The 11,847-nt window shown below is 30.4% G+C and overlaps 1 protein-coding gene across 1 annotated transcript; it reads right to left on the reverse strand.

The window, feature by feature from the left end:
* Positions 1–430: 430 nt before the first annotated feature.
* LOC106712853 (protein zwilch) lies at positions 431–7,749 on the reverse strand. The gene is made up of 14 exons (XM_045679376.1): positions 7,576–7,749; positions 7,391–7,445; positions 7,158–7,299; positions 6,627–6,867; positions 5,567–5,731; positions 4,900–5,045; positions 4,202–4,416; positions 3,835–3,914; positions 3,387–3,610; positions 2,754–2,973; positions 2,344–2,467; positions 1,888–2,032; positions 1,067–1,197; positions 431–621 (listed from the first exon to the last, which is right to left on the reverse strand). Exons 1-14 carry the CDS (start codon positions 7,705–7,707, stop codon positions 509–511), a joined length of 2,133 nt encoding a protein of 710 aa, XP_045535332.1. The 5' UTR covers positions 7,708–7,749; the 3' UTR covers positions 431–508.
* Positions 7,750–11,847: the final 4,098 nt, after the last annotated feature.

The following is an 11,847-nucleotide window of genomic DNA, read 5'->3' on the forward strand; positions in this document are numbered from 1 at the left end:
CGCATAATATAAAATATTACCAGAAATCATGATTATTGAAATATTATTATGCGTATGTTTCCAAAAATTACGACAAATACAAAGAACTTATAAAAGAAGCAATTTTGATGATATATGAGTAAATAATCCTTAAAAATAAAAATAAAAAAACAAATTTAAAAAAGTTTTTAATTCTATTTTTTAAGTAATATAAGAGCATCGGTGGCTCAGGGGTTAAGCACTTGACTTGCAATCTACAGGTCCTGGGTTCGAATCCCGCCATGTACCAATGTGTTTTTCGATTTACATATGTTCATTTATCCGACGTTCTTACTGTGAAGGAAAACATTGTGATGCTGCACATATCTGAGAAGAAATTCAAAGATATGTGTGAAGTCAACCCGCACTGAGCTGTGGTTGACTATGGTCTAGTCACCCCTAACTTGGGGTAGGCTCCGAGCCCCTCAGTGGGGACGTATAGTGAGCTGACGATGAAGATTAATACAGTTGTTCCAAGTAAATAAAAAATCTAAATATTTAATTTTCTAATCAACTTATTACTAATATATGTGTACTTAGTGGAGTGGTATAACAATTCTTCACCAATCGTTGTCACCTCCGCTACATCTTCTGTAGTCGGCTCTAAAAAACGAGTAAAATCTTTAAAAAAAACATCTTTTTTTAATTAGACTTTATGAGATTAAAGCATCCTTTTCATCCTTTTGATAGATACAATTTTTTTTAATAAAAATTCTAGTTACATTTATCTATCCTAAAGGTCCGTTCACACCGGAGTGGGAAACAAATTTAGAGTAAATTTTTATCACAATAGAAATTGAACTTTACACCATTGACATAAGATTTAAATTTACTTTTAAGGCTTTTGAAAAAAAAAAAAAAACTGAAAAGTAAAATTAAATCTTATTTCAATTGTATAAAGCTTATTTTCCTTTGGCGATAAACTGTTCTACTCTACTCCGTTTATGTGAAGGGACCCTTAGGCATAGTTCAGTTAATCACTTAGTATGAATTAAAAAGCATTGTTTAAGAGCAATTGAGGGATATATCAACATATGTAATATTTTACCTAAATGTTGCCAAACAGATGGTGGAAACACAGGAGTTTGTGAGAAAATATAAACATTTTTCATATCCCTTTTGAAGCCTGAATCATCATCTTTCTTTGTTACTTCCAAACGATACCAGAACGCCATTTTCCTAAAGTGCAAAAACCGCTATTAACCTCAAATTAATTCCCTTAACTTGAAATTATTTAGGAATTTAATCTATTTTTGATTAAGTTTAAATTAGATGTTAAAGTGTTGAGCAGAAAAACTTTTTAGTAATATTATAAACTAGCTTTTATCGGCGACTCCGTCCGCGCGGAATAAAAAATAGAAAACGGGGTAAAAAAATATCCTATATCCGTTTCCTGGTTCTAAGCTACCTGCCCACCAATTTTCAGTCAAATCGATTCAGCCGTTCTTGAGTTATAAATGGTGTAACTAACACGACTTTCTTTTATATATATAGATAGATGCGAATGTTTAGATGGATGAATGGATATCTTTTAAAAGGTATCTTTAGAACCACTGAACGGATCTCGGTGAAATTTAGCATAGATGCGAACATAGTCTGTTTTTTCTTTTACTTCCTCACGGACGAAGTCGTTGGCAAAAGCTAGTCATACTAATATTACAAATGCGAATGTTTGAATGTATGGATGGATGTTTGCTAGAAGGTTCCAGAACGGTTCTAACTGAAATTTTCCACAGATGTAGAACATAATTGGCAAGAACATAAATGCAAAATTATTTTTTTTTTAATTTTCACACAGACAAAGTCGTGGGAAATAGCTAGTATTATCATAAACTTCTTCTATAGAAAACATATTTGATTTAAACTCACTTTAAATGATCTTGAACGATGATATTAGTGATAGGTAGAAATATTTTTTGCACCGGATCACTCAACAACTGACCTATAGTTCTCACCGGGGACTTCTCTGACACATATAATTCCAACAACTTTGACGCTATTGGTTTCATTTGGTCTGAAAATATATGAATAAAATTTAACATTTTTTTACTCTTAACGGAATAAGAAAAAAAAAGAAAAAAAAGAGAAAAAAATCTACTCTTAAAGTTTATATGTTTCATGTAAAATTAACATTTTTCAAATACATAAGCTAAAAAAAAATATAGCAAATATCAATTTCAGTTATTTATTTGATCCGAATTTTGATAATAGTTGAATTAACTGTCATAAGATATTGTAAAAGCAAAAAAAAAATTTACTAACATTTAGTAATAACAAAGAATAGTAGAAAAAGAGATAAGAAGAGATTGAAAAGTATAACTTTACCAAAATTAACTCTCAAACAATTCTCGACGCGATATAAATGTTCCAAACAGACATGAACTTGAGCAAACTTCATCAGTAGATTCTTCCACGGACTTATATCTATTTCATCTGCTATTAAAGGCACCTGTAATACATAAGGAGAATATAATTTTTATTTCTAACAAGCTGTAAAAAAGATTTTACAAAAAATTTAAGGTATTTTGTTTTTTTTTTTGTAAGAAAAAAAAATTTACACATTTAAAAAAAAAAATTATCACACCTTCATAATTAAAGCAGTAAGGGGTTAAAAAGTAAAAAAAAAAACTCAAAACATAAAAAAAAGTTAAAACGCTAATTGTATGATTTTTTTTGATTTCAGATATACTTTGAAAAAAAAAAAATTTTTTTTTGAAAAAAAAAAAAAATCATACCTCATTAGCATCTTTCCTTTCATTGACTAAACCATGTTTCTTTAAGGAAGCAAAATCATCTACAGTCAATTCATTTGTATCTTCACAATAAAAAGAGTCAGAGTCAAGTCGTATGGAATGTTCTCCGGTACTGACACTCTCGAATGGATTCAATGTGAAGTCACCACCCATTGTCATGTCTTGTATCGTTTGGTTTATTTGTTCTATAGATTCATGACTCCTAGAAATATAAGCAACAAAAAAAAACAACACTCAATCATTAGGTTCCCTTAGTATTGTATTACAGATATTTGTGACATTTAGTAAAAAAAAAACTGTCGCCCACGACTCAATCCACACGGAATTAAAAAAATAAAAGTAAAAAGAAGCCTATTGTTCTACATCTGTACAAAATTTCATCAAGATCTGTTTAGCCATTCCGGAGATACATTGAAACAAACATCCATCCATTTATCTAAACTTTAGCATTACTATTAGTAAGATCTAAGTAACTAAACAATTTAATTGAAGAAAAATGTATCTAAAAACCATAATTTTAGTTTAACACAAAATTTGAAAAAAAAAAAAAAAATTTTTTTTTTCTTAATGATAAAAATGACATGCCTCAAAACCATAGAGTTATGAACCGTTTACCTTGTATCAGCATTCCATATACCAGCGATATAGAAAGAGTGTTCTACAAGTGACATGACTTTGGTATACTCCCACATGGTCTTCTCTATCCCGACCTGAGCGACCAATGACAACGCCTGAGGTGGACTGCTTCTAAGATTTTTCAACACTTTGGATGTCTGAGAGTGACCTCTGGATAATTTCAGTACTAATTTAGATAGATATGTTTTGTTGTTCACATCTATCTGTAATAAAGACAAATTAGTAAAATAAAAAAAAATACAGGGATTATCTTTAACTCTATAATAATAAATAGGTGTAAAAGCTTTGAAGGTAATTTTAATAAAAAGAGAAATACAATATTTTCACAATTAACAAATCAGGAGTTTACAAAAAAAAAGAAGAAATCACCGAAAAAAAATAGCTGCTTTACAAAAATGATTATTAAAAAATATTTTTTTTTACTTACAAATGGTCGTATTTTTCCAGAAGAAACAAACTTTAATGCTTGTAATAATAAAGTTATTAATTCTTCTGCATTTCCACAATCTATAATTAAAGATAGAATTTTTAAAATATGTACCAATAATTTTGCTAAACTAAGACCAAAAAATCTATAAAAAAACAAAAAAAACTAGGACATATAAAATACAGTCGAACCTGGATAAGCGAGAGTCCAAGCGACCGAAATAATTTCTCGCTTATCTCTAACCTGAATTTATCTATTTAGGTCGTCCGTTGGGACCAGACATTAGTTCTCGCTTATAAAGGGTTCTCGCTTATCCAGGTTGGACTGTATTAACTTAAACACTGCAAATCTAATAACAAATATTTACCTCTTAAAATATCCCATAGCTTATATGTAAAATCATTACTGGAACCATTAGCGGCCATAGAAGACAAGCATTGTCTAAGACTGTCTGTATCCTCCGTTACACAGATACAGCCTCCTGCGGGACACTCCGCAGTATAAGTATATATTTCTGTCTCATTGAACAATTTGTTGAGACGTTTAGTTACATCAGGTGTTTTCATACCTTGCACAGTATTTCTGGAATTAAAACTATATTGATCATATGAAAAACTCTACTCGAAGTTTTTTTTAACTTACTAATTTTAAAAAAGACATTAAATACAATCGAAGCTTGAATTATTATTTTTTTTTATATGAAATGGTGGCAAACGAGCAAACAGTCACCTGAATTCTCAGAAATAGCGAGGCGACCGTTGCCATGGACCTTTAAACAACGGAGAAGGGGACGCACAGAAAGAGGATATTTCCCCTTCCTATGCCTCCCATCCTCCGCCAAATCCACTTTCCCTTCCCATCCTTTTTTAATAATAAAATTGTGAAGGGGAAGAGCACTAAAATTAGGCCTTCGGCATTTTATAAATGAAAGCAATGAGGAGCATAGATTTTCATTAGTTTTAAAAACTAGAATTAGATAAACTCAGAAATCTGCTAATATTTTTAGAAAAAAAAAAAAATCCACTCAGTTAATTTATCTAACTTATACAATACTTTAGTAATTACCTTATTTCAGCGGTTTCTAAGTTAACAGAACTGAAGCCAGCCGCTGTCATTTCTACAAGAATCTGATTTATATTGTGCAGTGAACTGACCGACTTCCACAGTGTGTTGCATGGACTTGCTAAATGACCAACTATTACTTCTTGTGCCTAAAAAATAATATGTTTTACAAACCAATAAAAATAATCAAAAACACATTAAAAAACGTGCATAAAGTTTGCCAGTTACTATGGTTTTCTGAGACCTAAATCTCTGTATAAAACATATTTAACAAAATAGAGATAATAATAAGTTTTAAATGGAGATATTTGTGATTTGTTATTTGCAGGATACAGTTGAATCTGGATAAGTAAGAAACTTCTATAAGCAAAAGACTTAGGTTAGAAAGAAACCTCTATAAGCGAGAAAGATACGGCCTCTCTTAGACTCTCGCTTATCTAGGTTGGACTATTTCTCTTTTTTATCTCACAAATAATTGAAAAAATGAAATATACTTGGAATTTAACATTTCTCTGTTTACATAAAAGGCATTCAATGGCTTTATGCCATCAATGTATAGTTTTATAAAAACAAATTTTTACATTTCCTTTGAAAACAAAGGAAGGAAAAAAAAAACATATTTTGATATTAGTGTAGAATTTCACAGTTGTGGTAAAGATAATTAACTTACATAGTTAACTTTACAGTTAATGTATGGTGTAAGCAATGTTCTTGCAGACCATGAACATAACAGCTCCGTTACTCCCCCGTGAGGTGCAATCAGCAATTCATTAGTGTTTACTGTACTATATGTTGTCCCAGATAAAACATACTTGCAATTCACTGACAAGTTTACCTGGAATTTAAGAAAAAACCCTTATAGTTTTTAAAAGATTTATACTATATGAAATATTCCTATACCCTCTGTATATACAATTATTTAAACTAATTTATTTTAAGCAATTAATAAAATAGGGCCTCAAGTACAGCCAGATGCAGGCTGATATTTTAGGCTTCGAACTTATTGGTTACATTACCTGTCAGTACTAATCTTCACATACGGATGAGAGCACAAAATTTTAATCATGCTTTGGTTTACAGTAATAGATACTATGGGGTAATCTAGCAATATTCCACCTTAAAAGAGACAGTCATTTGGGGGGTCTCATTTTAAGAAACAAGGCAATTGTTTGATAATTTCGAAGCCCCCATTGAATAACCCTGTAATGCACTCTTACCGGGTTTTTGCTTTTCCGTCGAATTCGGAATCTAAAGGTCCTATAGCACATTGTGCATTTTTTATGTCTTTCTTAATTACGGAGATAAAGTCATTTTTGAAACAGATTTTTTTTATTTCCGGTATTATCATTTTTCCTTTATAGCACGGAATACATGAATGAAAATTAAATACAATGTAGCCATAAAAATTAGCTTTGTTTTGGTATCTAAAAGATTCTTGTACAATAATTATTGATGAAGTTATTAAAGAAATACGGTTTTTTGCTTCTCCTGAAAAATTATTTGGTGGGGGCGTCGATTTCTGTAAGTGGAACACAGCAAAGGGTCCTGACTGTATTTAGTGCTTAAAGTACCATTTTTAACTGACAAAATGGTTCTAGCACCTTATGTTACTTTAAATACATTTTGTCAATATTACATTATCAACATTTAGAAATAACTAGCCCTAACTTTAGGCCTAATGCTTGTCAATAGGGATGCAAAGATCTGATAATAAAAAAAAAAATTCTCACCATATCCTCGTTTACACCAGCTTGAGTTGCAAAATCTTGAATTAATTTATCCACATCAACTTCATCTAATGTTGACGAACCTTCATAAGTAACAATGCCTCTCGTAAAGTTAGTATTATCTGACTGGATAGTTAACAGCAAAGGTTTATTCTCTGATGAAGGATTGCATAGCACCCACATAGGTATTGCATCTTCCTTATTTGTTTCTGATAAGATTTTGTTGTAAAAATTTGCTATTTCTCTGGAATTTAAAGTCTAAATTAAAGTCTGTATGAATCAAACTGTAAAGCGCAGTGACATGTGTTAATACATATTATAGTTCCTGTTTTGAAGAGGGAATTAAAGGGATGATGAATATTTGTTGATGCTAGTGAACGGCAATTGAAATCTCTGGTGTGAGTACTCTGTTAATAATTAACTTGTCTGTTATATTGAACAATGGTACTGAAGGAAGAAATCTAACATATTAAGTTTGTATTTTAAGATGAGAAGCAGAAGGTATCCATAAGTTACATGAATAAAATTACAAACCTTGATTTTTCTATGTCAATAGGGTTATGGAAATTTTCTTCTTTCTTCCACAACTGTGGTTCATCGGGCATCATAGTTTCATCCAATATTGTGTGAAGACTGAGATCAAGCTTTAATGGAGATCCAGTGAGTTCTAATTCTTCTAAAAATGGAATTCACGAGTGACTTTAATTGGAAATTATTGTATTAAAAATATAATTTAAACCTAATTAAATATATAATTATAAACTTGCCTGATGGTATATTATTTTTACCACAATCATCTGTGGGACCGATCGACTGCTTTCCCTGAAAATTTAAAAGTAATTTTTAAAAACTAAAAGACACAAGCACACGCTTAGAAATAATTAACTAACTTAACTTAATAATTATTAAATTAGAATGAAATAAATTAATCACAAATTAAAACAAAACTTACTTTAGAATAAACAAGTACAATGTCTTTATTATTTCCTGTATACATTTCCACATAGCTGGGACTTGATTGCACTTCAGTTACATATTTCGGGAAATTTTCTAAAAGTTGTTGCATTGAATTTTTAACCACCATTTTAAAATAAATAATTGTTTATAAAATTTTTCAAAAAGTTAGAAAAATGTCGTCGGTTAAAATACATTTGAATTTAAAATGTTGACTTTGGCATTGACAAAACGCCAAACCGACACTAACAAAATCCTGATCAAAGTCACAGACTAAAAACAAATTAGAGTTGTATTTTCCTGAATAAACTTTGATATCTATGAATAAAAATGTCACAAAATATGCTGGGTGTTTTTGGCCATTTGCGTGTTGATTTTTTTTAATATTTCATTTTCTCATATTCGCTTAAATGTAATTAGTTTCCAAGTCAAACAAAATCGACATCTACCTGCTTGCTAAGACACCAAACACCAATAAAAATTTGACAACATGACAAATAGATGGCGTTAAAATCTTTTGTACATATTGGTGGTGCTATTTTGGTATAATTTGTATAGAGATGGAGATGGAGATGGATAGGTAGGTTTGAGGACTTAGCAATAATTTAATACTTACTATGGATTAATGCTACTTTCGAGACTTGATCATAAAACAATTACTAAATTAACATAAAGGACAAATAATTTTTCACGTCACAGGTGCTTATGTACAAAATTAATTGCAGTGTTTTAAATTAAACGTGGTGGTGGGTAAGAAAATCCGTAGGTGTCTCTAAAATCTAAATCCGTCTTCATGTGTGAATTTTATTGGCATTACATTTTAGCAAATCCTCAGCGTTTCACCGCAACAGCGCAATAGCGCGTCTGATACTGCTTGCTGATTAATTAAAAGGGTGACCACGTTTAAAAATAACCAAGGACTATAACTTTCTTTTTTCTTCTATCGGCTAGTGTGTAACGAAAATGGGACAGTTTTTCTTTATTTTATCAGTGCAAATATGTGCCTTTTGTGAAGAAAATTATCTATATTTGCATTCTAAATTTGATAGAAATATACAATATTAAGATTGTCCTTAATATAGATTACTAGTTTATTGATTTTTCATTTTACATATAAAAAAATAATGGTGAACAGAAAATTGATTATTCCAAATATATTAGAGTGAACAAATAATCTTTTAAAGAGCCAGAAAATTTGGCTTACTTTTATTACGGTTTAAAAAAAATACAAACAGTGATAATTAACATTTCGTAATCGGTCAAGACATATATTAAGTCGTATATTAAAATCTTACATTTGGACGTTTTGTGGCTTGCTATTCAAATCATGGTCATCCTACTTATTTCAAGTACGAGCTTCTGTAAGTATCGGTGCGTAACTATCGCCCTCTGGAGCGGAACTGTCTGCTTATTATATTGATACCGTATTAGCGTTAATTTTAAGTGAACCTCTCGTAATTTGCAAATAGCGATTAGCTTATAGAAAGCTTGTTTTACAACTATAAGATAATGTCAAAATCGTAACATAATTAGCTCCGCCAAAGATAATTTTGTTTACATTCTAACATGGGAGTCTTTCCAAAATTCACGTTTGAAACATTTAAATTGTCAAAGACATTGACAGGAATGACTATATTTTTATGCAGAGATTTTTGTCTCAGAACCCACGGTTGGAAACATACTGAATAAGTTTAACATATTAAATGTATATCTTGTTACCACAATTTATTAATAGATATAATTAGGTGTACGGAAACGCATGGTGTCCATTATAATTAGTACAACTAATTACAATTTAATCTCGGCTAACTTAACACTAATCAACTGTCAAACAAACTGTCAGCAAACGTCACCACAGACAATGTAGATGTCATTGCGGTAATGAGAAATTAGATGCTATTACCCTCACGATTGTTTAATATAAGTATTTATAAAAGATAATATACTTTTTATACTCGCTCTTGTACTTGTACTCGTACTACTTTTGTTTTATAATAATAACTACTGCATTGTTAAGTGTAGATTCGTTATGACAAATTTACACTTAAGCACTCATCGATCACTCGAGTTCACGTCTTATTTATATAAACTCGACGACCCCATCGAATAATCCTGTAATGCACTCCTACCGTGTTCTTCCTTTTCCGTCGAATTCGGCATCTAGAGGTCCTATTACACGTTGTGATTTTTTCATATTTTTCTTAATGTTAATAACTGATGTAAACTTTATTAAAACTATTAGTATTATATTTAAATATATGTATTATTATGTTTAGTAGTATTATATCAAAACAACATAGCATCAGAATATAAAGCAATTTACATAAAAATCTGTTGTTCTCAACATTAAATTGACTGTGAAAGATCAAAAAGATTTTTTTTAATTTCATTACAAACAGCGGTCTTATAAAATGTCACAAACATAAATTGGACTGGGAATATTTATTGTACAGCTTATGATTTTTTTTTATTTAGCAGATAAAAAAATGTTTACAGGACTCAATAAATATATGGCACGAATATTTGCGACAAGCGCCTTAGTATCATCATCATCAATTATGTCAAAATTAGTATGGGATATTTATTTTACTTTACGCCCGATAAAATTTTTGTCGATGATGATACGATGGCGAGTCTCGTATTAGACATTTAATACTAGACATCTATTACAAGCTAGATATTAAGTATCGAAATATAAAACATAAATGAAATAGTTAAACATAATAAAGGTGAACCCAATGTAAAAAAAATCGAATTATTTGAAAGTACTTTCAAATAAACGGAATTGAAATCTTTAATCCTTTATGTTTATCCTAATGTTTTATTTTCCTATTTTTCACCTTTGTACGAACAATTAAATTAATTCAAAATTAGTTTCGATGCTATACCTATAATACTAAAATCAAACGAGTTCTATCCAATCAAATTAAAAGGAATGCTTCCTTTATTGGAAACATTGTGGAAACCTTAATAGTTTATTTTTTTACCTTCACAGTATTAATTCTTTTATTTATGTGTACATTTTCTTAAGAAAGTTAAAATTTCAAGTTAAATGATTAAAAAAAAATATCTGAATTATTAATTATCTGCACACAAAAAATTATTAATAACATTCTGATTTTTTTCGTTAGATTATTAAAGTAATATAAACCCAAATAGTAATTTATCAAAACAGATGTAAATTGAAAAATAGTTCAGTTGGAACTGTAAATTATTCGTATTATAATGGCTTTTATGAAACATGTCAGAGAAATTTGAAAACTTTTTAACAGAGATACGTGGACGTAATGTTAACGCGGCGGAAGAAACACTGTTCTCTGAGCCAAATAATGTGGCCTATGATGGACAGACGTTCTTAGAATATTCAATAACTTATTTTGCTTACACCTAAATAGGAGTATTTTTATGTTTTTTAAAAAAGTCGAAGAAACAAAGGAATTTTTTATTTTTTATTATTTGGTTTCAAATGAGAAAGCGGTCACCTAATTCGCCAAAATAGCGAAGCAACCGCTGCCCATAGACATCCACATTCCAAATGCGTTTTTAATCGACGGAGGAGGACACGCAAAGAAAAAGTATGTTTCCTCTTCCTATGATTCCCCTCCTCCGTCAAATCCACTTCTTCCAATTCCTTATAAGAAAAGGGTGACAGAGGAAAAAAGACTAAAATTAGGCTTCCAGTACCACACTTGTCAGACGAAACGCGGAATTGCTTCAACGTTACGTCTGTTTTTTGTGTGATCGTGGTCTTGCACTGGGCGAGCCGACAAATTCGTGCAACAGATGCTGTGCTGGTGTCTACTATACCACTATAAATACAGATATTAGTGTTAAAGGTAAAGCTATCTTTTTAAAGACTTAAATTGTGTTTTCACTGCCTGCTGTATGTATTGCAACATATTTTTGTTACAGTTTTTTTTTCATAGAATGATAAGGTTGAAAAGGTGTTTTTGTATCATTGTTTTTGTGTGGAAATACTCGGTTACACTTTGAGAAATATAAACTATGCATATACCATTAAGGTTATGTTGATTGTTACCGATACCAGGGTATTTGTAAAGTGTTGGTCATAAAGTATTCAATTTCATATATTTGTGGCTGCCATACCTGATAACCTTTATAATATACTCAGGTTACTCTTAATCCACATAGAGTTACGTACTTGTCTACGTGTTTGAGCCTTCTTTATATTATGGTGATGCTTGACTAACCTTGGGTTTCTGAGTCCCAAATCTCCGTTTAAATTGATGACGATATTTTATATAGATAT

The sequence above is a fragment of the Papilio machaon genome, chromosome 9, assembly GCF_912999745.1.
Source record: "Papilio machaon chromosome 9, ilPapMach1.1, whole genome shotgun sequence".
Lineage (NCBI taxonomy): Eukaryota > Metazoa > Arthropoda > Insecta > Lepidoptera > Papilionidae > Papilio > Papilio machaon.